We start from the raw sequence: 26,672 nt of genomic DNA on the forward strand, positions 1-26,672 counted from the left end.
TCGTCCACGATACTTGTGGTCTGCAGCCATGTGGTCCACCCCTTGCGACCGCGGACTTGACGGCTGATTGAAAAGTTGCTGCTCCCCCAATCTGCAAGATGAGTCTCCGAAATTAAATCACCGCTATCGAAGGCGTGGCATCGTGGGGTATATGATTGCGGGATCGATGGACCCAGTTCGGATCTTTTCCGCATTCGTTTCGCAGACCATTAGGTCACGTTGAGGGTTGCTTCCAAGAGAACCGTCGGATCTTTTGTGTCTTAAAGGAACAATTATATCGTGGTAGATCGTTTAACTATCGTTAATCTCGTGTATTCTTGGAAATCTTCCCATTATGATCTAATCATTTATCGTTATGATCGTATTACGATCATTGTTCGTCGAACGTTTTTCCGTCAAAGGAAACGATCGTCGAGTTGGCGACTCGTGACACGAGAAGTAGACGAGGATGATAGCCGGCGTGCGTGTCACGCTGCAATTTGTCCGAAACGGTTTCGACTCGCAACCGTGGAGACCACCTGGGTAGATCGCATTAACGACATTTTTACGTGAGAGCGCGAGACACACGCGAGCCAGTCGGTTCGAGTCCTGCGGGAAGAAGGAGACTCTCGCTGCCGGCAAAAGAGCGGAAGACGGAGAAACGTGTTTGGTTAATCAGATTAGTAGCGTAATTAGCGGACCCAGAAATTCGAGCTTCCACCACGTACCGATGCACCCCGATTCACCTGTAAATTCTTCGTAGTCGTGTGGGTAATTAGCGATCGCGATTCGTTAATTACACGCATTAACGAGAGACATGGCACCGGGTCCCTGATGGATCTCTGATGGATCCGTGAATCGCATGGCTAGGGATATTTGCTGGTAATTAATTGTCGCCAGTGAAAAGCGACGCGGACACTTGTCACTCTGGATGATGCTTCCGGCGCGGGAAGTCATTGCGGGATACCAACGGAACCAACGATAATGAATTAAAAACTCTTCTTTCTCCTGTTAGAAGAATTTTAATATTTACCAATGATCTCGAAGTCGAGCCTAGGAAGATGCGGTTCACCGCCAGCAGTTGCTTCTTTCTCGTAATTAAAATCCAGCAGGCACCGTGTTTCCATTACGCGAGAACGAGAGTCCGACGGGGATGCGAGAGGCAGCTCGTTACAAGAGTTGTCCGAACGTACAGCTCGAGAAAGGGAGGACATTTGGCCTCCATTATGCGGAGGTCACGCGCGTTAGGCCGACATAATATGCGATGGAGGCCTGTTCTTTTGGTTGGCGAGCGCTCTGTCAGGCTCTCGAGTCAAGCCGCGAAAAGGACGCGCCTCGCGATACGAAGCGGTTAAATGAAAAGCCGTCTTTAGAAAGCCAGCGGAGGCTGTATCGCTACGTCAGGTTCTTACGAAAACGAGAACAGAGGGAAGAAAAGGTGGACGACGCATCTTGCCGCGCGACAATCATGGCGCTGCCTCGAGGTTGTTAAGGGAAGTAACCGACGACCTCGTTATTTTCCCTTGGTCCGGCCGCAAACGCGGGAACGTCGATGCAAAGATGCCGAGGAACTCGGTGATATTTTAACCGATCAAGAATCGCTACGACTGTTTTCCTAACAAGAAAGTACAGACTTTGTTGTTCCTGCAAGAAACTCGTCTCCTACATTTTTCTACGATGCTACATCTAGGTAAACACCCTTCTTTTGTTTTCGTATCTTCGAATAAGCCTTTCTTGATAGATAGCTTTTAGGATATAGCTAGTGGTACTCTCATTTTCCGTCTCCGCCCTTCTACAGAGACGGTTGATCGCCACGTTTTCACGTTTTGTCAGACACTTTCCGACAATATCCGAGACGGTAAACAGACGCCACGTCGCGTCGCAGCGGTTCTTAATTAAGATTTACGAGCGGTCTGGCCACGGCGACCTTCGACCTCGATCGGTCGAAAGCAATCGGAAGCAATTTCCCGGGGATGCGTAAGACATAAACCATTCTGACACCAACGTGTTCCCGAGGAATCGGGTCGGGCTTCATCCGCGCGGGGACAGACCGCAGAGGGAGCGCGGAAACGTTGAACGGAAACTACGGACGGACCATCTCATCCGCAGTGCGCTTTAATCAATGCTAACAATCCGTTTATTATTCGAAGGGTCGAGCCCAAACCGAGGGACAGGGTGGAACGAAACCATGACTTTTCGTGAAGCTTGCGAGGGTCAGTACCCGCCCATAGGTCGATGAAATTGCGTTACCGCGTCCAAGTGACGCCAAATCGACGCGGTTGGGCTAACACTCGAGCGTACCCCTCGTTCGTCTTCAAAGGAACATTGGCACGCGAATCGAAAACACTTTCAACGAGGACTGTTCGTTTGAAATCAACGGCTAACCTTGTGTATGCTGTGTTTCATTGGTCGGAAGTGACCCAAGACCCGGAATATTTGCGGAAAAAATTAAACGACTGGGGGTTGGTGTAAAATTGTCCTTGGAATCTCGGAGAGCAAATGCCGCGAGTACATTCATCGAAGCAAGTTTTTCTTTCGAAAGTTACTTCTCGAGGAAGCTCTATATATCGAGCCGTGGCTGGTCATAAGAAAATTGGAATAGGGCCACTCGTTCGAACGCAATTAAAGTTCCAACTCGGCTACCGCTGATTTATGGATCGTAAAGAAGATTCGTTACTCGTCCCAATAGTTCTCTTTGTTTTAAATAGAATTCGCTCTCAATGGCATGGTGGCGCGAGCCTTGCTCTCTGCGTTCCTTTCGTTTCTTTTGCCTTCGTAAAACTTTCGTTCTCGCGAGTTGCCTTCAACCTCCGCATGGTCATTGCCAAGTTCGTTACTCCTTCCGTCGCGAGTGCGTTATTTCGCATAGGAAAAGTGCACGCCGTTTCCAACCGTCGCACGCGTGACGAAACAATTGTAAATGATTATTGCCCGCGATAATATCAACCGGCGTCCTCTTTACGCTTACAATCGCGCGTGCAGTCCGAGTGCACTCAGGGTTCGCGCGTGCATTTTTCGAGCAGGGGGCCACAAAGACGCCGCGGTTTTAATTACAATGCAATTTTCCTTGCGTCGCTCGCCCCCTTTGAAACGCCGTTAGGCTTCCACTCGAACACACGGAGCAATCACGCGCTCGTACGCGAGTATTGGTTGCGGCGGTCTCGTGGCGACGTAGCGTACCGCTACGTTTTGATCCGCGAAGATTAAAGGAACCCCGCCCTTTTCTCTCCCTTCTGTGTATCACGATACACCGACTCATCCCCCCGAGCCGCAACATAGCGTCTACCGCAAGTGTGCAAATATCCCGAAGACCCGCAACAACTATTCCCCACGATAGTCTCCTTCGGACCGTAGACATTTGTCTGGCTGCAGCGTCTAAGTGCCTGCAAATCGACTCAAAGTGGCGAATACCACAAAGCGGTATACATGCGTGAAAATATTGCGATTTTAAGTAAACGGATATTTCATCATCGACAACGTATAGGCTTCGCAGATGTTACAAAACAAAAATTCGATTTCGAATTATTATCGTATTATTTTCTCATCGGGTCATCGTTTAGGAAACTACTTACATATATATCCACCTGCCATTAGTCGAGATGCCGTGTAAACCCCATTTGCGATCCAATTCTAGCTGATAAATTCCAGAAAACGCACGAGTCACTGGCGGAATAGATATTCAGCCTGGGGAGAGAGGACGCAAGAACTATAATGGATTATCGGTCGAGGGAGGTTGATCGGTAATCGAATATCAGTCGGGGTTAAAATCCATCAAATCCTCCTGCAGCATCCGTCGACGCGACAAGTTACTCTCGCTTTTCCATCTATCGATCTCACTCGATCGCGCGGCTGGTGAACTGCAGTCTCATTGTTATCGCACGGTCACGACGTTCGTTGGGGGACGTTTCATCGCCTGTGCTTAACTTACTGTGCCTGTCTGTTACGAGCGTGGCCCGAGCAGTGATCGTTCTCTGGAAACTTAGCTTTTTACGCGGATCGAAAGCCCGACGGTGGTTGGCTCTTCTAGCGGGAAAACGAGCCTACGAATGCCGAGTAATTTCTTTGTCGTCCTTTAGAAGCGACGTTCCCTGGATATAAATCAAGGAGACCTCTTAAGGGTGGCGTGATTCAGCGGAACGCTTTTGTCGTAGCCAAGTGGTCCTTCCTCTCTTGCTTTTCGCCCTGATACTTTATACCGAGTCGAGGAGGACGTTCGGAATCGAGTCCTCCGCGAAGACTGCAAACGACGCGTTCCACCGTTGTTCTTTCCTCCGAGCGATTTTCCATGCTGCCTATGATCAACGATCGACCATCTTTTCCTCTGATTTTATTCCACTCTAGGTGCACGCGGTGTTTGGTACACGCGGTACCCGATTACCAGTGAATGATCGATGACGATGGAAAGTTCGACGCGGTAAAAGCGAGACGGCCAAAGTGGACAGCGTTGCGAGAACGAAACATTCGTAACGTTATTGTTTGGAGGCTGACGAAGCTCACCACTGTTAAGGCTGACGTTCCCATCCGTCATGATGTCGTCGGGCGTCCACGAGCCTTTCAACCCTCATAGAGGCGCCATCACCAGCGCGACGGAACCCCATGTGCGCGTGGCGCGAGCGTAATCGTGCACCAGGTGCCTCGCTAACGTCTCCTAACGAAGGACACAACCCCCGTCGTGCTTTTCGTCCGTTTTCTCCCTTTCACCTGTCCCTCCCTGCCACTCCGCCCCTTCGTCCCTCCCTCCACTCTTTTTTTCTTCTTTCTTTTGCCAACAGGAGAGGCAAGACACTCGGAAAGACGGGCCTGCTTCTCTTAACAAGCATTGAGCAACTCTCTCTCGGTACTCGGGACGTAAAAGGGACTTTTTGCTTGTTAGATTGTTTGCTCTTGTCGAATGGGAGAGGGTAGAGGAGGTTCGGTTTTTGCTGCGGAGTATAACACGGCGTTCGTCTTCTTTTAGAAAGAGCTGCACGTTGGAGCGGGTAACGTGCACTTTTTTGTCGGTCTTCCACAGTCGATCGGCTCGCAGAGATCGTCGAAGATCGTGAGATCCTTAGATGCTATCGCATCGTTGGATATGCAATGCCGCAAAAAAAAAAAAAAAACTCGATGAAAGAACTGCCCCCGAATAATATTTGTTCACGCTTGTACCGCTAACGACCCTCTTCTCGCGGTCCGTTAAAGTTCGTGATTCGGAGATTTGTTAGCAGCATCCACTGCTCCCCCTTTTCTTTGTTCTCCGGTAAAAATCATAATGAGTGCGGAGAGACATGTTCGAGATGTAATATAAGACGGTAGCGGCGAAAGAAATACATTCTGAGAAATGGTAGGACGTGCCTAAGTTACTTTATAGTTACCAAATAACGCTTGAAAAGATCAGCGTCGTACAGGCCGTAGTATTATAGAAACTTGCACGATATTTTCCCGTTTCTACCGTCCGTTGTCCTGAGATTTCAATTTTTTTGTCTACTATCCTGTGAGATTTCATCAATTATTCGTCAGCACTTATTCCTGTTAAATCAACGAGGCGGTTTTATTCCTGCCTCTACTTGCCGATATCGTCTATAAGCGGCATAAGTATCCGCATGGATATCTCTGCAGATTTTACAAATCCTTTGGCCAAACAAGTGGCGAGGATCTGGCAGGTGCCATTTGCCATTGAAATCCTACTGCCATTAGAGACGTCCGATCTAAATCCCGCTGGCATTTGCGCACCGGATTGTCGTCTTATCCTCGTGTCTCTCTTCGTCCGTCTTTCTCCATCGTTCACGTTCCTCTCATTTTATCCGGGACGCGCATTCTCTGCCTTCGTCCGCGTTACTCGCGTTCACCCTCGTGCATTTCGGTCTTGTTATTTCACTACTCGACCCTTCGCGCCGGCCGGTTACTCGCCAATGTAGAATTTCTCGTGGACCGTTTCTGGCAGCGAACGTTACCCTGTTAAGATCCACAAAGCAAACAGCGGGCCGGAGATAAGAGTGTCCTTCGGGAGCCCGCCAAGGATAACAGAGAGCTTTAAAAGGTTCGTGACGTCCTTGTCGGCACTTTCCGTGCGGACGTTCTTCAAATTCGATTCGCCGTTCGTTGTTCTCTCGCTATACTAACGCGTGATGCAGTTTTTTTTTTTTTTTTCAAGCACCGTTACACGTTTTTCCCTCCTTTTCTTCGTAGAATATAAAACATTAAAATTGAGACCAAAGTAGAGTAAATTTTCACGACAGCCTACGACACGAGAGACGCCATTGACAGACGAACGGATGATTTCAGCCTTGTTCGTTCAATTTCCATAATGTAGCTGTTCATTCAATTTCCAGAACGAACGGTGGGTCGTTTCCTGGCGTCCGTCGACTGGCGCCCCATTAACAATGCTGCTTTTCAATTCGGCTTCTTATTACGTATTCAATTAATCCGTAGATCTTATGCATCGCGGATACGTCCTGCACCACGTTTCTCCAGACGTCCGTGAGACAAACGTACAAGGGTAGAGTTAGCAAAATAACGGAAATAATTTAAAACTTTATCAACGCTGAGTGTACCGGATTTCCTCGGTCTAAACGGAGCTGCATTAAAGGGATTAGTTGCTGGAGAAATATCGCACAGAGTCGGTGGGCGTTGTATTCTTTCGCAGTCCAGGAAGAAAATGCTGAAAGCGACACAATCGATAGACGCTGAAATTCTCTTACAAGGGTGTAACGTGCGCTATCATCTCCCTGATCTGTTACTCGCGTGATTCTCCATCGTCGAATGATAAGATTAACCATGGTATCCGATAAATCATCGTCGTCTGCCTCTAAATATATTAACAGATAGATCTCATATTTACTCCGTGGCGAATCTAGGTTTTTTAGTTGACACGAATACCGTTTTCTCGTCTCTGTGAACGTCAAAGGCGATTGCACGATCCACGTGCAATCCGGCAGTCTAGATACTGTTGTTTTTCGCGGTGGTTCAGCCGGTCTTGGGCTGCTTCGTTCCTCATTTTCGTAGATGCAGCGATGCGAGAGAGCTGACTGTGTCCCGCGATGATTATTCGAAGTGATCAGGGAGAGGGGAGGGGATGTTGCCTGCAATGCATAGGGCAAACTCGAGCGTAAGAGATTGCTCTCTGCTCCGCTTTTCTATCTTCGACCGTTATCCTTGAGTTTTCCCTTTGTCTGGCTCTTTGGCCGTGACGCGACGGCTCCTTTAACGCCCTCGTGTCAGTTAGTCGATCAGCGGAATCTAGCGGTTCTACGCACGCCTTTCAAAAGCCCTTAGCGCCGCCGATATTAAAAGAGACGCGTCCCTTATTCCGTTCCCGCCGACCCTCTTCTATTTCCACCTATCCCACGGAATAAAAAAATCGTCCTTGTGGAGGATCGAGCGGAAGTTTGTGCGCGATAGTATTCGTGGCTACGAACAGGCTAGTCGCGACGAATTAATAATTCAGGCCGATCTGTTTCTCTTACAAAAACTCGTAAATTATCGCGGGAACAATGAAACGCTCTTGATAGGAAAATCGCAGCGATGATCTACAGGCCTGTACACACTGACATACTATCGCAGGCAACGTTGTATGCCGACAGTCGGTTGTCTGTACAGATCTGATAATTGCACGCTTAGAAATCGGCCGATTTCAGTCGATCGACGTCTGAGGTGCCGAGATTCGCGTCCACGTCACTTTCGCTTGAAACGTGGATTCACCTGCCGTAGCTGCTGATCTCGCTTTCACGCGTGTAATAATTGCAAGAATCGAAGAAAAAGAGAGAGTCTGCGATCTTGGCGACTTCAACAAATTGCCGAGACAACTTAACGACGGTTGGGATGCAGCGTTGCCAGCGATCGCGTCCCAGTCTGTATAGGCCTCGACGGTATAGTTTAGCTCGGAATATTAACCCCTTCACCGTAACAAACCACTTTATTCCGAAACAAAACACTCGACAGAATGAAGGAAGACATCCTCGTTCGTTCGACCAACCGGCCGTCTCTAATTTGATCGCTGTGCACGGCGAGGGAGGGGATGATGGCATTGAGACAGGTCAGTCCGCTGTGAAAATCGGATATGTACCGGCCCCGTTAACCCATCCGCCAGGGGGAAATCCAGTTATGATTCCGTGTGAGTGGAGCCGTTTTGTTGTTTTTAGCTGGCGGTTAGCTACGAATCGCGCTCGACGATCTCTCGGTCGGTGGTCGCCCGCTCGCGAAATCGATTAGTTACGCGAAACAATAAGCGGACGATAAATTAGGTTTACGAACAATCGGGGATATAATCGTTTCGTCGTGAAATGGTTTCGCAGATTCCATTGATTTTCCTACTGAACGTAGAACCGTGTATTACAGGAATATAATTTTAAACGTGGTCTTTTGTTTTCTTGGTGTCCTTTGCCACTCGAAGAAGAACAACAGAGCTGCGCGTACTGGCAGCTAATGAAACGGCCAAGTGGTTTTCTTCTTCGTAATATTTATCGCGCGGTGGCAGCGGTTTGCGAGCTCGATAACCACAATCGAGTTTGTTACCTGCCTTTATTTCGTGTTCGGACGTGGAACTTTGTTTCGGGCACGTTTGCACGTTAACCAAGGGTACCATGGCGAGACCATACGACCATCTACATCGTGCCAACTCCTTCCACCGCTTCTCCTAGTTCTCTCAACCTCCTTTCCGTCCCGTCTTTCTCGCTTCATCCCTCTCTCCGCAAATTCCGTCTCCCTTCTCCGACAAGCTCCTACATCCATCCCCCCTTGCCACTGTTGGTGGTTCCGGGGAAAATATTAGCCGCGGGCTTCGTAGCGTTAAAGGGGGACGGTTAAATTAATAATTCGCAAATTGCCAAGAGAAATGCCGCTCGTACCTCAGCACCGGCATCTCCCTCCACGTCCCGTTGCTCCTTTTCGCTGCAGTTTGCGGCGTTTCGACTCGGCTGCGAGGGTGGAACCAACGACGCAGGCCAGTCCGTCGACTCGAAACCACCGCTATTTTCGACAACCATCGTCGGTTAAACGACTAATTAGCCTCGCGAGGTCACGGTAAGAAGGTTCGTCGGTATTCTCGAGAACGTTCAAGCATCGACTTCGTTAGCCTTTCTTGCGTCGCAAGACTCTCGCTTTTTCGTGTCCTCCAAGAGAATTTCTTGGAAACCGTCTCTCGTTCTGCTTGAGATTAATTATGCTCACGGTTCACTCGTTATTACGATCGGGGACACGATTTCTCTTTTGTCGGGGGGACGATTATCAACCGTGGCGTTGAACACTGTGATCAACCGAGTTTTTTCTCCATGGGCACCGCGTTTCCGATGTCGAGAGATAAATTCCGGCGCAGCACGTGGAATGTACCGACGCGACTCGACGAAGAGGAAAAAAAGGAAAAGGGCGAAACAGCAGGGAATCGCTTACCGATTTCGCCTAGCGCCGCTAATAATACTAATCGGTCGACCGTCTGCGCGAAGGTGGTCGTTTCCTCCGCGGACACCCCGTGTATATAGCGCGACTGCCTGAATAATTTCACCGGTAACCGTAATTACGGGGCCCCGTTCGCAGACACGGCACGGGCCCGCGTCCAACTCCGTCGTTCTGTAACGAAGCTTATTATTGCCAACGCAAACAACGTTATTATCGTCTTCCGGAATGGAACTTTCAAAAATTCTATTAATATTTATGCACGCAGTAGATAGTTACGAGGCACGAAGAAAGTCGCCTCGCGTTTCACCAGTATCAATGTCGTTATACGCTGGAAGATTCCACGAAAGGTGCTCGAGTTTCATCTTAACGTTGCTCTCGTGAATCGCTTTATAATCGTAACATGATTGATAGCCAAAGAAGGATGATACGTAATTATCGGCCCCCTCGTTAATAATATCGAACCGTGATCCGCGCGCAAAGAAGCTTACATTGTTGGGTTATTAAAGATGCAGCGTTAAAGACGGTATAAACTCGCGAAGTTTGGCGGATCCATTAATTTTCGAAAGATTGCTACGGAGACGAGATAAATAATCGGCGAGGGGAAATGCAGAAGATACATCGGCGAGACGCGCGCCGGGTCTATCTATCCTCCGGGTAGTTGGAAAGGCTGAAAAGACTTTCTAGCCGATTCGATGCAATATCCGTCGCGTAGCCGGATCGGATGGCGACGCTTGGAATACGTTCGGAGGACTATCGCTCTCGGCGCGTGTACTTTAGAAAACACGGTAGCCTTCTTTTATTTCTGGCGAGGTGAGCGGGCGCGGACGATCGAGCACGTGTACACGGGAAATTGAAGGATGAAGATAAATGAGAGTTCTGCCGCGACGGACTATCAATATTGCGCGTATCGTGCATTCGGGGACACGTTGTCTACGTAGCGAGTCGGCCGAAGTATCGAATCCAGCGCCGAACGATCGACCGCGTCATTCTTATTTGCAACCGATACTTCCGGTCTGTTCTTTCTCCGCCGCGTCGTTTTCACCTCGTCCGTCGAGTCGACGTACTCCGCTTGGCGCGTATTTCGATCAAGATCGAAGATTAATTTTCTGGTGTCGAGAGCGAATTATTCCGGTCTCTTTGAATATAATTGGAAGAAAATGGCCGATGAATGACGCAGCTTCTAGACTCCCTCCGCTCTGGACAACCTTTCTCTTTAATTATATTTAATAATGGCAGCTGTGTTCAGTCGGGAAAAGTCGATCGCGCCCCTCCCCCCTCCCCTAGTATTCAGGCCAGTTTGACGCAAGTTTCGAAAAGCGATCGATCTCTTTGATCGATAAGCTCGACGACCGTGAACGAATCTTGGAAAATCTGCGGTGATTCGGTTGGTCGCGACCAGTAAATTCCGACAGTCTCTTTCGAGAGATAGTTCGAGGATGAGGGAAGGGATTGTGGGCTAAAGATCCAGACACGCTTTAACGAGCCGTGTACGAGGTAACGAGACTGGATGCAGGCTTCGCAACCCTTTCTTTCGTCGGTGCGGAGCAAAGGAAGATTGCGATTTCGTGTGCTTCGGGCGCCTTTTCAACATGTTAATTGTATATTTGAGGTAAGGTGATAAACAAGGCTGTGGCTCGGTAGCTCGCTGCCGTTGGAGTCTTCATTACAGCTGGTAATATATAACCGAGGCCCCTGAGGGGGCACTCTCGATGTTCTAGAAGAAGTTATGAACTCCGATATACCCGGTGACCCGGCAACGATTACTTGTCAAACGTTGCTCTCTCGACCGAGCTCGATCAGCGAAATTTGATTTCAGGTCAAAAGATTAGCCATCGAGGCAGCTCGAAAGCACCGATTACCGGAGGAATAATCGACGGCTAGGCATATTTCCCATAATGTCTTTTCCACTTTTCTTCCCTCTTGTTCTCGACTTGGTCTCGAGTCATTCGGACGTTAATTCGAATTTTAATTCGCGATATTAGAGCGACGAGCGCAATTGTCCCCCGCGGAGAAGGGAAGCTGGCAGGGCGCAATCTCGTCGAAAGCGGATTGCTGCGAGTTCGTCGAATCGTCTAATCGCGATCTCGCATCTGCCGGTGCCACTGCCTCGCAGCGTACTCTGGATAAGGGCTCGAGCAGCGAAGAGAAAAAAAGTGAAAAAGACGAGAGAAACCCGCGTGATCACGGTTGTATCGTGAAAGCGGCTCTCTCGCAACGTGCACACATACACGCGCAATCGATTGGCCTTCGGGTCCGGAGGTGCGAACCGGTTCCTCGAGCGCGACTCGATTTTCGACGTGGAATTCGGAGCCGAGCGAAGGAGACCGGCTTCCTGCAACCCTCTTCAGACGTTTCGGACCAGGGGTTCGCTCGGACCGCTTTTCTCGGGGCCGAGCGAAAGAACCGCAGAAAGAAGCAGAAGAGGAAGAAGAAGCAGCGGCGCTTTATCCGCGAAACAGAGGTAGACAGAGACGCGAAGACACGCCCCCTCGGTGTCAGATTTTATTTATCGCACCGTGGTTTTTTGTTTCACGGTAAATACTGCGGGCATTTAGGAGTAAGACGTTCCCCGATTTATGGTCTCCGGCCTGCCCCGAGTCCTTCTTCTTATTCCTTTGCTTCGTCGAGCGCCCTTGAATCGCTTTCTCCTCCCGACTCGAAGCGTAGCCCTTCTGGATCTTCCTGCCGTTTTCGGCCTTCCGCGTCGCGACTCCTCTTTTACCCTACGTTCATTCAGAGTCAGAGTAACGTTCATTTCTCGGCTCTTTCGTTTCAGATAAACATGGAAGCTGTCACGTCGACCGATTACGATTCGTCCAATCTCAGCAGAAATTTTAATCAGGTGGGCTTCAACACTTACAACTACTCGCAGTTCGAGGAGAAATATAAGCCGCGGCAAGTGTTCAAGTACGGCGACGAGTATCTGGAGTACGGTCGCAACTCGGTCAGACTGGGGCTGAACGAGAGGTTCGCGAGATTATCGTCGAGGCATCAGGACGGTGTCGGGAAAATCGATCAGAGGTACTTGCGGAGTCACTCGCAGCCCGAGAGACAGCATCATTCGACCCACGAGACACGATCCAAGTCGCAAGATTCGCGAGAATTAACTTTCTATCAGATCGATCCGCCCGTCAGAGCGGAGAACGTTCAACATCATTCGAAGGCTCATCGTTCCGCGGTGGAGAAGGGCCAGGGCAAAAAAGAACTGACCTTCTACGAGATCGATGGACCTGCGACGCAAGAAAAGGCGAAAGACGGCAAGTTCGAGAGCTGCAAGGACAGAAGCGACAAACGGGACAAGACGCACACCGTTCAGGAAAAAGCGATCCCTCCGAAGCACGCGAAGCAGGGCCATCAGGAACAGAAGACGAGCGCGCCGCCGAACTATCAGCTGAATAGATCGCAGTCTGACCTAACGGAATGTCAACTGCCAAATTATTACAGGCATCAGAACAATCCTTACATCGATCCACCCAAGTACAGACAATTCGACAGACCGCCCAAGTATCAGGAGACGCCGCCGAGGTCCGAACCGCCTCCGAAGTACTCGGAAGTGGCTAGACGTCAGGACGATTACAAACGCGTACAGGTGAGTCCGACTCTCGTATGTATAATTGCGTTCCTCTCATGTTGCCAAGAATCATTTTCCTGTTCCCTGGATTCCTACATTCCCAGTTTCCTGCGGGAATTAAGTTTTCACGAATTCAGAACAATTAGCGGTAACGCGTAATGTTGTCAATTGGACAGGAGGACAGGAGCAAACGACAAGGTGGAGGAGTAGGAGGAGGAGGAGGAGGAGGAGGAGGAGGAGGAATAGGAGGAGGGAGTATAGGTACCGGTACCGGTGGTGGCGTTGGCGGTGGCGGCAGCGGCGGTGGTGGTAACTCCAGCAGGGGAACCGGCGGCACTCATGGCGCCGAGACGCCCTCTAATCTGGCCAGTATCACGCCAACCGCGCGAGAAGCAACACGCGGTCCTTCGTCGCGGTCGCGACTCCCGTACAAGTCGTGCGACACGCGTTGCCCGAACAACAATAACAATAATAACTCGACCAAGGAGGAGACGTACGAGGATGGTACCGAGGACTGCGAAGTGATATCGTCGTCGAGGTGTCACGCGGACTCGTCCAAATCGTTCCACCATCATCAAAATCGGTCTTGCGGAATCGGTGTGGGAACCGGTGGTGGTTGTGGTACCGTTTCTGGTAATGTTTGCCACGGTGGTTCCGGTGTGCCGTGCGATTCGTCGACGTGCGACCGGTACAAGGGTGCCGTGGATTCTTTGCTGAAGGCCAGTGAGGCGGTGCAAGGACGTTTGTGCGATAGATCGATGTTGAAGATCGAGAAACCGTCGACGAAGGCGATTCTTCACGGTATCGAGGGCATCGGAAAGTGCGGGGATAGAATGAAATCGGCGCAAGAACTCGGTTACGGGAAGCACGAGACCGGCAAGTCTAAGAGTCACGATGTCGGTCACGGGTTCAAGGTCGAGAACATTAAGTACTACGGCGAGTTAAAGGGTTACGATTTCAAATCGTACGGGACTATCGATAAGCCGACGGTTGTTTCTGCCCACGAGAAATCGCATTTGCACGGGCCGGAGAAGAACGGTCACGAGAAGTGTCACTCGAAAACGTCCTCCTCGTCCGCGATGCAGAGTTACGGCCTGTCCAAGGTCGCCGGTGAACGTCCAGCGGAGAAGAGCGTGTACGCCGATCACTATTATCACCGATCGTCGCACTCGAAGCCGCAAAGCGCGTATCAAGTGTACCAGGAGACCAAGTACTCGTACAACGTGAGCGGGGTACCAGGGACGCCGGCGCAGGCCAGCGCAGCCGCAGCTTTCTTCGCAAGGTCAGTTACTCAATCAACTATACTACTCGCGATCACGCGCGTCCACCTGTTTCCGCTAAAGATTTACGACTCTGCCGTTCATTCTTCTCTGGTCATTGTTCCTTCTGGCTATCTGTAATTGTCCGCTGTCTGACTACCGTTTGTTTACGCGACGCCTCCTTCGGCTGGACGTTCGTTCGGTCGGCGAACGGAACGTATCGTTCACCTTTGACGAAACGTATCGTCGTGTGACACGGAATATTCCCGTAAGCTATTCGTGCATTCGACCCTCTTGTATTTCGAAATCGTAGCTTTCTAACCTAACGCGTATTGTTTTTTATTTGTTTCGTTTTTTCTCACTAACCAGAGTGTAGCAGTTTTTTCTTTTTTTGATTTTCGCGAGCGCCGTTCTTAATACGTTGGCACGGAAACAGACCATCCAGTTCTGAAAACAAAGCGAACTGGAGCCAATTAAACATCCAAGGGCTCGATTCTCTCTGTTCTCGTGTGCGTGACGCGAAGGTCTGAAAGGAAGAAGGAGTTGCGTTCTCGCGAACAATCGCGGATTCACAGGGTACAGGATCTCAAAGGTAGCGGTTGCGAGCTGCGCAGAGGGTTGCTGCAGATTTTCTCGAGATGCCTGGACCTTTGATCTCTGGGGCACGCGTCTTCGACAAACGATGTTGGAACGAAAAGCGTGCAGCTGGGAGCTCGCGTGAGAGCGTTCGGTCGAGCATAAATCGCATGTGGTTTACGCGGCGGGATAAACCTCTTCTCGGGGATACGGGTGTTTTCCCTTTAACCCTAGCCGCGACCTACCTGTCCGTAATAAACCTTACCTCTGGCTGGATGCTGCGAAGTCGAACGGCGGTCTTCGTGTATTTTGTATCCGTGTTCGCGGGTATCGAGAGCGCGCACGCAGTGCAAACTAACCGCGTCGACACGGTGCACGATCGCAGTTGTCCGCGAGCGCTATGTCGAGTTATTAGCTGAAGGTAATTACCAGCGGCGCGGTTAATAACGATCTATCGCGAAATCGAGGTTTTCTCAATCGCTGTCATTAATACACGATCCCGGGAAAAGGCGCGCGGTACTTCGTGGAAAGAAAAATTACGCTCTGGAATGTCCCACGGCGTGCGTCGCGCGTTAACGAAAGGTAAGGCTTCGCGATTTCGAAGAATATTCCAGATCCGGGAGCAGAAGTAATCGCGAACGACCAGCGCCTGTCGCGATAAAAGTTTTCTGGAATGCGTTTTCCTCGAGCTAGTGCCGGCGATCGGTGACGATAAACACCGTCGCGATTCTCGCTCGATCGGACTTTAAACGGCCGAACAGGCAATCGTATATCGTTAATGGATCGTGGCGTCGGCAATACAGTGGTCCTCGAACGTGATCGTGACCCGGCTGCGAGAACGATTCCGATGGACTCGTCTCACGAGAGAGTGGCGCCTCGCGTCCTTCCTCTTTCTTTCATTGTTCGCTATCCTTCGTTGTTCGTACCGGGATTCGTTGGAATCGGTGTTTACCGTCTCGTAGGAAGTGGCCGAGTGCGACGAGAATTGAAATTAATCGCGCTTCGGCCAGCCGTACGACGTATCTGCTGTTTCTTCGTACGACTACTGGTTTGAACGGTGAACGCGCGAGGGTCATTCCGTCTACCGTTCTCGAACCAGCCAGTACCGGAGACAATCGCCAGCGAAACGACTTTGCGAATTTATTTTGAGCCCCGAACGCGAAACTTGTCTCGTTTCGAACGAGATTCGCCTTCCTTTTCCCTCGATATTCCCTCGTTCCCGTCCATGATCGGTCGCCACGTATACCGATAGTCTGTGGCGAAGTATTTGGTCGTTGCAAATACAGCCGCCTCTCGAAGTCGCCGGAATACGAGTGTCGTCCCGTTACTTTCGAACTTCATGAATATTCGGCGCGGCTTCGTCGTCTCGCGTTCGGGGATCGAAAGGAACGAGTATAGCCACTTGTATTACGGCAGGCAACGAGCTTTTTTTCTTCCAGGCTTCTTCTTCTTCCTCGTGTTATCTCCACGCGTCAATTTCCCGATGGGTTTGCCCGGGCACTGAAGTGAACTTGGAATTTCACAAGTTCACCGGAGCGGTTCTAGAAGAGATTCTAGCGAAGCTGACGCGACAGATAAAATTGACCAAGGGTGGGTGCAGGTCGCGTTCCCTTGTCCATGGGGGGTAAAGCACGGAGTGAGGGAAGGTGTGAAACAGAGAGAGGACGCGAGGCGAAGAAGGCGGTGGGCCAAGTCCGCCCGTATTGTTAACCGTCGTGATTTTATTGGCCCTTTATATTGCCTTCACGCTTCTCCCCTCCGTTTCTCGACTCGATGTTCGACTCTTCCTTCGGCCGCCGGGGGCTTCTCTTTATTTCCCTGTCCTTTATTTCAGCAACGTTTCGCCTCTCGAAACGTGCTCCGGTTGCCTCGGAACGATTTTTACGAGACGATCGCTTGCCGCCTCTCTGGAAATTGCAATGTCGAGCGTCGAGGAATAACCTCCTTCGCGACACTGTGTCGCGTGTTTTCGTCGAAATATCGGCAGAGAAAGAGCGTAGGGGTAGGAGGGAGAGGGAGCAAGAATGCGAATTAACTCGAAAGGAAACGATCGGACGAGGTTGATATTGAAATGCATCGATGTGTACTCACGGTTTAACTCCGCTGCGCTCGATGAACGCATAATACAACAGAGACCGGTGACTGTTCGATGAGAAGGGACGCGTTGAAAGAGAATCGACGAAACGAAGGGAAACATCCGGAGTTCTCTTGGTCGAATGACACACGCTCTCTTCTATACGTACGTGCTCGTATTTATGCCTGCGACGACGTTTGTCTGTGTTTCGTAGAACGGAGTCTAGTCTCGTGCGCGCGTCACCAGATCTTATCGTCGATAGGAGAGTGGTCCTTAATTGGACAGGTGACATTTCCTCTTCAGTTTTCTCGCGTAATTCTCTCGACTCTCTGTTCCTCGCCGAAAGGACTGTTTCTTCTCACGGAGATTGCTCCCGTCGCTGTTCCACTATTTTGGAGGCAAACGTATCGACGCGGTTGATACTCGATATGCGATTTATTCCGATTAAACGAAATTTTTCTTTTTTCCGGACGGAGAGAATAATCGCACGAAAACCAAGAGATCAATTTTCTCGCGCTTCGAGAAGCGGTATCTCGAGTTAACAAGTGTCGGTGAACTGGAAAAGAGGTGGATGGAAGATGCAGAAATGACCTCGAAGGCTGGGGCGCCGGTCCACACCGGCCGAATATATCCGGTAGGTCACCGTGGGTTTGAACTCTTCGTTCAACAGGTAGCGCTCTCGTAGTCCGGGTTTGCCAGCGACCCGTCCCTCTCCATTATATTCATATCATGTAAATGCGCCCTACCGCTCCGGCTGCCTCCTATTTTCCACCCTTGCACCAGACCAGACGCGAGCCTGTACCAAACAGACAGAGAGGTAACGAGTACGTTGACGAGACGAGAACGGTGTATAGAGAGAAACGGAGAGAAAACGAGAGACGAGAGACCGTGGAAGAAGAGAATCGGTCGGGATGACGAGGAGGTCGGGAAAAGAGATGGAAAGAGATGAGAGGTATATCGAGATGGGAGAAGGTAGAACTCTACTTTGCATTTATTCTAATGGGATAATACTCGGTGTCTTGGCACCCGGTCGTGGCACCTCGTTTAGTATAATAATTCCTGCAGAATACATCCGCTGCGCGATACCTCTGATTATCTTCGTCGAAGGGGGTTCATATTTTTCTTTTTTCTTCACGAGTCAAGCGTGTTGTTGTATAGGTGAATGCAGGCACGCTAGGCGCCCAGTGTCGTCGCGTGGGCGACACGTACGTAGGCCTGTCCATCTTTTCTTTTATAACGCCAGCCAGTGTTAACGTATCGACTATTAAGTTAAGCGACGTCCGTATGTCACTGTAATACCTACATGGGTCGGGCGGCTATAAAGAATCACCGAAATCACGCTAAAAGGTTCCCAGGAATTAATCTTCTATTTAAAACGACCGTTTCGTCTCGTGTCCACGCTTCGTTAACGATCGCGGCACGTTGGGTGGAATTCTTGGCTCGAAATCGCGGCTCGAGCCACTCGGCCAACGAGATGTTCGTCTTCTTAGACGTCGTCGTCGTAGACACGCGTTGATAAGCTAGCTCCGTGTTGTCGGTGTACAATTCGTTGCCGCGTTCACGTTGCCGCTTAATTTTCGGGTCCCGTTGGTTGCTGATCGGTGAAACGAAGGGGCCGGTTTCGCCCGGTCCCGATTGAGACCTCGATTTCGCCAATTAGAAGAGAAATGCGCGTATTACGTCGATTAACCGTGCGGAATCTTAACGAGTTTCACGAGCGATTATTAAAAGCCGATAGCTGTGGATGAGCGCGTGTACATCGAGCTGCAAAACGGAGCCAATCGACAGGGTATGGAGAAGAGAAAGAGATTCAGAAAGAGACCAGGTAGAGGGGCGAAGTTTGTAATTATCTTGCCGGACGTAGTTGCGGCTACGCGAGCCAATGCGAGCGAGCAATTATGTCACGCTTCGGTATCGATATTACTTTTCAATTTGATCCTGATGGAAGCACACCGCTCGTCTCTTCACCGTTCGCCACAACAACGTTCCCGTTTCGTTAGTTCTCGCTCGTTCTTCCTCTCCCCTTTCATCCTCAGTTTTTTACTCGGTTCTCGCGACGCTCCCGTTCATCATTCTCTCCGCTGTTCGTGACGCCAATTAACGGACGGCGACGTGCAACGCGAACACCTATGATTAGCTGGTTAAGTCGGCGCGATGCGGATATTGAAATCGCACGTTGGTGTAATTACGAAAAAGGAACGACCAGATCGGGTACTTGGTGAACTTGGCCTAAATTACCGCCACGCTTAGTGGCTTCTACTCCGTTTATTATTTATGGAATAATAACGGCAATACGGTCCATCGTATCTGCTCCTGCAACCAGCCACCGTTTACGTTGCTTCTCCCTCGTAATTCTAACACGGTGCAACGAACGCGTTACCGTCTGTCGTTTAATATTCCCGTATTACAATGATCCCTTTACGACGCTAATGATCTTTCACAAAATCTGTCTTTCGGTCGTGATACTTTTATCGTGTAGCAGAAAGTTGCAGAACGCGCTCGTTGTTATTCCTACGCACTCATTTTGTATTCATTTAGTTCGATAAGCGACGATCGCACGATAAACTCGATTGAAATTGAAGTCTATTACCGCGACACCTGTCGTGCGTAATTTCTACGTTGAAAAAACTGTCTCGATAGTCGGCCATGTAAAACTGTAACGGCTGATAGGTAATAATTAACGAAGCACATCACGCGGCTATCTCAATTTTCGAACGGAATCAGAAATTACGATTGAAACGCAAGTTAAAGGACTGGTGTATGGAGAAGCGGTGCATCGTACGTGACCGAGCGTTCTCGTACCTGTCGCGATAGCAGGGCTGGCGCGAGAGTCATTAGTTATCCAGCATTATAGCCCAGAAACGATTCGAATCAATTTGGAGGTTCGTAACCCCCGGTATACGTGGGTCTCGTGACTGCTCCATATATCACCGGACGTTGGCCAAACGATGCAGTCTGGGCACCAGGCCGAAAGAGAGAGATTGAAATTTTCTTTGAACGTCCAGATTTTCGTAAGGTTCGAGGGGAAAAACGATCCTGACGAGGGTGCAATTTCGCCGCGTCTGTTCGACGTGAAGGGTTCTTCGGTTCTTCCGCACGGGCCAAGTTAAATTGTTCTTTTTTTTTTTTTTTTAATAAAGGTCTTGAAGGTTTACGGCGTTGATTGTTCGGCCTTCGTACGTCGGTCGTATCGAGGCAAATTGCACGGGAGACGGGTGAAAAGAAGCGGACGTCACCGCGATCGTGCGTCTCGACCGGGACAATGACGCGGTGAATTGTGCCGGGGAATTTGCATACATGTAAATTGAACGTACACGAGGCTCGCATCGACGCGAGCTGTAATTATCAATTATTTTCAGCCGTTGTATTCGCGATGTTAATTTAACCTGGCGACCTCTCACGGGCCTCCATGTAAATGACTTTCCAGTTTTTCGCGACTCGTTTATTCGATCGATTAACTCGTTTCTTGTTAAAAGAGAAATATTCTATCGTTGAACGAGAAAGGAAAAAGGTATGGCGCCATCGTGAATAGTCGCGGGGCGAGTCTCGTATCCCGTATTTTCTAGTCCTCTCGTCGCGAATCCGACGTTACTATACAAATATTTTACGATTACGAAGCTTACCAAAGCTTACCAAAGCGATCATGCCGGAGGAACGGACAGAATTTAAACGACGGTCGACCATTTAGTCGCTCGAATCACGTGCGCCAAGAATTTTTCGCGGGACTTGCGCCTCGCGATTTTCTCATGGCCATTCCCTCTGTTTGATTATGACAAAGGCGACTCTGGTTGGCCAGAGAAGAGTTTGAAAATGTATTTTCCGGAACCGGCACCGAGACAATGGTGCCGCCACACGGATATTTAATTACGAGTATGTTCCGGCTAGCGAAAAAGAGATGAAGCGCCGGCTTTGTTTATGAATACGCGCCGAGCGCAGGGGACTTTATGAAAATACGTCCTACAATGGAACTAATAACGCGAAACGCAATATGCTTTGTAGATCGCGGCAGAAATGGTAAACGGAGAACGTGGATCGAGTCGAAGCGATCGTCCCTAGAACGTCACGCTAAATTTTCAGGTAAATTTTGGTTTTCTTCGCTGGCCGGTAAAAATTTCTCACGCTGTATAGCACACCGGCTACGTGTACGCGTATGTAATATTCGTTTCGAAACACGAAAATATCCTCGTCGAGACCTTTCGTCCAATCGTTTTCTAGATTCAATTATAGATCCTCGACTACGCCTAAGAAAAAGGTCGGTCCCGTTGATAAATCAGTGCGGCGAGAACATTCGTGCCGTGATATAGTCGTAGCTTGTTTCACCTTCTCCCTTCCGGGGCAAAGTGTCACGATTTCGTGGATAATAACGCCAACTGGACCAGTTTCGTCATATTTCAGCCGCACTCGTTGCTCCGTACGTCGGAAATACGCGCGCCAAAAACTGCCTCACTCTCGGCGACAATTGTCAAACGAGTCCCCTCGTGAGCAGCAGAGATTTCTTTTACGAAGCAGCGGAACTCGATCGATTCGTTCGCCTTTTCTCGCGTTTAATACGGTATCGCGGACGATTCGAAAAAAACGAAGGATCTCGTAAGTAACGGACGACGATGAGACGACGCGTATACGCGAGGAATTGACGCGCCGTGAATCGCCACGACGGTGTAACGAACAGCTCAATTAGACGCGCCGTAAAATGCAAATGTATGCGCGTGCCGACTTCTCGAACGTGCTAGGCAAGCTTTTCTTGCGCGAAACGTGCACGCGTGTTTCGCGTGATGATGCGATCGAGACCGACGCTGACCGCCCTCGAATTTGTTATTCGTTTCGCGGATACCACTCGCCAGCCTTTCTGTAAAGGGTTCTCGTAAGCTCGGTGAAATTTTGAGATCTACACGCGTGCAAGACGACTCGCGATATTAGTATTTCGCTTCCGTCTCGAAGCTCCATGGAACGCGAAAAAAGGCGAACTTCAACGGGAATAATGTTCAAAGGATATTAAAATTTCACGGGTACTGGCTCCTTTGAAAATTCCCGCCGTATCGAATGCCCATCGTCGTACACACGTGCGCGTACTTGCTGTATATATATATATATATATATTGTATATACATATATACACACACGTACACACGCGTGTATACACGTTCGAAACAGCTACTTACTAGACACGGTAGAACATACGCGTTTGTGATTCAGCGCGTAGGTAGAAAAGTCGTTCGTCCGTAACCAAACGGATGTAATAACTTTAATTGTTAATTAACGCTGGCTTTGTGTCGGACACCGAGGAAGCCCTGCCCCCTCTGCTCGAATATTGCTTTACCGTGCTTTGTTCTTTGCCCGTGGAACTCTTTGCGATTCAAATGTCATTTCCTAAGTCTCGCGTCGCAGAGGTAATTAATACCCTTGAATTTAATAACACCAAGTCTGCGGGTACCTAGCTGGATGAAGATTTATGTTTTTAATTAGCGCCGGTCCGCTCTCTGTCGTTTAATTATGATCCCCTGCACGCGGACCTTTGAATTTCCCGCGTTTGAACTACGCTATTTGTGCCGACGAAATCCACTTTTCTCCCAGCGAGTGCGCGTCTCTCTCGTTCAGGCCTGATTAGGTTCATTCGCGATTGCAGCTGTCGATGCGTTTGTCTCTTGTAATTGGCTCGTTTAACAGGAATTTTTATCGCACGATCTTGTCTCGTTCATCAGCACAGAAAAATGTCTATCAATTGTAAATGCTTGCCGAGTCGTTTAGAGAGTCATTCGGCAGGGTTTATCATCCCGTTGTCATCTTAATCGGAGTTCCGTCTGTCATGAAATTAGACGATAAAAATCTGAAAGTCGAGCTAATTATCGAAAATTAAGAGCGAACCGAGTGAAATAGGAGATAATCAAGAATGATTGAAATTCCATTGGAACGATGGATCGTACCCGGTGTCAAGGTGAAAGCCGGCGAGTAGGATTTGTCAATCCAGCCGGTTGCATAGGAGGGTGGATCTCATAGAATTCGTGCAGCGTAACTTTTTACGTAACACGATGGTCGATTCATCATCCTGGCCACTCGATCAACGCCATGCGGATGTTGCTCTAAAAAGAATCTACCGAAGAAGAGGAAGAAGAAGAAGAAAAAGGAGGCGGATGATGAAGTCGTCCGACTAAAACACTTTTACAGTGTGTAGCGTCTGTTCGATTCTTTAAACTCCAAGCGAAAGTATCCTCTCCCGTTCGCCTTTCGTTAAACGCTTCGATACCAATTGAAAAGTCAAAAAAAGAAAAAAGGAAAAGACGAGAAAAAATACGTTTTACCGGCGGAACGATAATGTTTCACGCGGAGTCTCGTTAACGGTTAAAACGAGAAGGGGAAAGGCGTCCTTTTTCCCGAGGTTTGTCCGTCAATCTTCGTCGCTGGGTGCGGCATTAGTACGCCAGTCAGGTAGGATCGGTTACGCGGAGATCTCTCCCGCCATGGTGTCACAAGATCGGACGAAGATAGAGAGAAAGCGATTGCCCGATGACCAGATGTATTAAGATCGAATTTAGGGACGGATCGGCGTCCTGATGGATCGTTCGTCGATTACGTGGTCTAATCCGACTACTATGACTACGGTAAACTAGGGTCACCGGGACATAATTTGTCATTCCGGTCTTGTTCGCGGTCCCTCGTCCCCGCCAGATCGAATCGACGTCGCCGCCAGAAATATTCTTGTTTTCCTTTCTGATCGCGGAGAAAAATGGTCTAGTAATTTTCCTCGTGGTTTTCATCGTTCTCCCCCTTCTAAGCGAGACTGGTAACGAGTCCTCGATCATCGTTAAACATTTTAAGGGACGCATAAAGCTCGGAGAAATGCGATAAAACGCGCGAATGTAACACGATATATCGAGCAGGTAGCGGAGTCTCTTGCGGTAGACGAAGGCTAAAACCGATACGGTTTACGAGGAGGCGCGATGTGACACGTTTGCGGGAAAATTTAGGGAAGATCGAGGCTCGTAACGTTAAGAATCGTACACGAGCATGGCCCATTAAGCGCGCGAATATTTCGTACGTGTGTCGGTCTCGCGACAACCTTCTTTCGGGCTGCGTATCTCGCGCATCGAGATGTCGGTCCACGATACGACCAGCAATATACGCGAACAACTTCGAACGATGCCTCTCCGACTGAATACGGGATACGACACTGAAACGTGTGTCGACTCGAATCTCAATTCGGCTATAGCGGGTCACCTGGCACCATTTAAGGGCCTCGTTCCCTTCTATCGTTCGGAGTGCAGCTTTTTTTTGAAATTTTCTCCGTAATTTTATACGAGCAGAACGAGCTTATCGGTGGGCTATCTCGAACCAGATGCGATCGTCCGCGACCGTCGTGCACAGCTTTCCTTTAGCAAGTCTCCGTAGAATGGTAGCTCCAGGCAACCCTTGGCGCAGTTATAGTTGGATAACGTCTAATAGATGCGCCTTCGTATCTTTAGATGGAATTTTAAAGCCAGAGCGTATAAGATTAGATCGATGCATTGAGGTTTACGGGGTTCTTCGTCGTGGATCGAGGCTGGAAGCTAAGCCGCGGTGATCTACGAAACGGAGAAGAACGCGTACTCTCGTTGTGTTTGTTCGTTACTGATACACGGCTAGAGAAACGAGAATGATTAATGGCCGTTAGGTACGGTGAAGGCAGTGTCGCGTGTAAGAAGATCAAGACATTGTTACAAAGTACGTTATCTCCAAGACTTCGTTCTGCAACAGTTTTTTCTCGACTTAATTTCCCAATGACTTGGAAGATAAAATCTGCCGTAACTATCGGTGACTACTAGATTACTACTACTATTATTACTACTGCTGCTAATACTACTATTCGACGACTACTTGGTAACTGTTAGATAAATGCGTTGAAATCGTTCGAAGAAACTAAGCGCCAGGCTTTCACGATGCAGGAAAATCGATAGAATTACGCAAGTGTTAAGTAGACCGCACGCGATAGCCGATCATTCTTTCACAGGCTGGCGATCGAAGTGGACGCGTGACCCATGGAGATAGCGCGGCGAACGTTTCCCGATCGGCATCGAGAATCGAGTATCCTGATGGCCGGGTATCGGCCCTCGAGCGCCGGTAGAGTCGACGATCCTTCAATTAGAAATCTCACGCGGTAGCGGCAACACGAGGCGGCGCGGCGTACATGCCGTTGCTGTTACTGCCATTATCGTTGCCGTTATGCACCGCTATTGCTGTTACTCTCGTCGTTATTTTGATAGTCAGCCAAGAACGGCTGTCTCTTTTTTTATCATCGAGTGCCCGCATCCGTTTCGCACAGGCAACCAGAAAAGTTGCTCCGTGCTCCAAGAATCTTCGTCTGGAGATTGAAATCGAGGTGTTCTCGCTTCGAGAAACGTGTTTGCTTGGAGATTGAAATTTTCTCGAGAGAAAAGGTAGCGGAAGGAGGATCGGGTAAGACGATGATAGAGTTTAATCTTTGAAAGCTTCTCGAGTCGAAATCGCAAACGAACTAGAGACGCTATATGGTTAGAAAATCCATCTCGCGAAATATCGCGACGGCAGAACCGGCGGCGAGCGATCTTTTCACGAGCATCGAAATCTGATACGCGTCGCGGGGACGTTAAACGATGGAAAAGCTATCCGGCGGAGCACGAGAGTTGGCCCGCTTCGATGTCGGCGAAGGAGAATAAATAACGCCCGAGGATTCGGAGCTACGCACATATTCAGCGGGAACGAGAAGGGCAAGGATAAATCCATTTTCTACCGCCACGGAATAAGATATAAGTGTTATGTCAGTCCCGACCCCTCGAACAGGCTTTCCGCCCAGTTCCGGCCGCATCTTTCGCTTCTTCGTCGAACCGTCCGCCCCCTGCCCCTCCTCCGTCGAAATCCTTGAAACGCTTGCTCGAGATTTCGAGGGTCAGAATTGGGCGCGCGAAAGGTTAGGAATATTTAAGAGCGTCGTTACGAGTCGCAATAGCCTGCCCTTTGCCCTTTTCGAAACTTAGGGGAACTCGTGGCAAAGCTGTTCCCCGAATCGGACGAAATTTCGGATGCGTTGTTGCGCGCGACAAGGGGCGAAGAAAATTGCAAGGACAGATTATTTTTTCTTTTCTCCTCGAAAGAGCGGGAACTAAGAAAATCGCGTGTCTATCCGCGACGATGGTATGCATCGCAGAAATTATTATATTTGCAAATATGCAAGGAAACGAGAAGGAAAGGGTGCACGCAAACGCGCCGCTGGTGAACGTAACTGCGGGCGGAAAATAACGAGGGCCCGTTCCCCACGAGTCTGCGGGGAATATCCGCGCGTCAAGGATCGCGTCACGGTAGTCTGCCAACTGTTTACACTCGGAGGGTGAAGTAAGTGAATAAATTTAATGGGTGGCATCGTCGGCCGACTATGCCGGGGATCCAGCGAAATAATAGATTATTTTCGCCTGTAACTCGAGGCGAGCTCTTCTCCACCTTTCGGTTTAGCCATTGAAACCACCCCGATATCACTGGTAACGGCTCATCGAAATTCAACCGACCGGCAACGAGCAATTAAATCGATTAGCTTTCTCGACACTTGGCGTGGTCAAGACTGGTTGCGGTTTGGGAAAGTGCAACGCGGTAAGCTGCCTGTTTACATCTAGGGGGTTGAAGCGTGTAAATAAAGTTAATGGTTCTAGCAGGTTGGTGGGTGGCGTCGGTAGAGAACGGGCAATTAATTACGAGGGAAAAAGAGAGGGGTCAGAGGGGGAGGATTAAAGGTGAACACACGAGGAGAGGCAGGGTGATGGTGAATTCGTTGTAGGTTCTGGAGCCGTTGCGGTGGCACGACGTTATCACGGTATCGTGCAATATTGTAATTATATTGCCG

The 26,672-nt window shown here is 49.5% G+C and overlaps 1 protein-coding gene across 4 annotated transcripts in view; it reads left to right on the forward strand.

Annotated features, from left to right (window-relative positions):
- Positions 1 to 26,672, forward strand: part of LOC126867998 (uncharacterized) — a 258,493-nt gene that overhangs the window by 78,443 nt on the left and 153,378 nt on the right. For all 4 annotated transcript variants that reach the window (XR_007690507.1, XM_050623115.1, XM_050623114.1 and 1 more), the window contains exons 4-5: positions 12,128 to 12,940; positions 13,099 to 14,204. Coding sequence is in view for 3 of the 4 variants with exons in the window: in XM_050623115.1 (XP_050479072.1) it covers positions 12,128 to 12,940; positions 13,099 to 14,204 (1,919 nt within the window). In the remaining variant the exon portion in view is untranslated. The remainder of the gene's footprint in view (positions 1 to 12,127; positions 12,941 to 13,098; positions 14,205 to 26,672) is intronic.

The sequence above is a fragment of the Bombus huntii genome, chromosome 7 (assembly GCF_024542735.1).
Source record: "Bombus huntii isolate Logan2020A chromosome 7, iyBomHunt1.1, whole genome shotgun sequence".
In the NCBI taxonomy this organism is placed as follows: Eukaryota; Metazoa; Arthropoda; class Insecta; order Hymenoptera; family Apidae; genus Bombus; species Bombus huntii.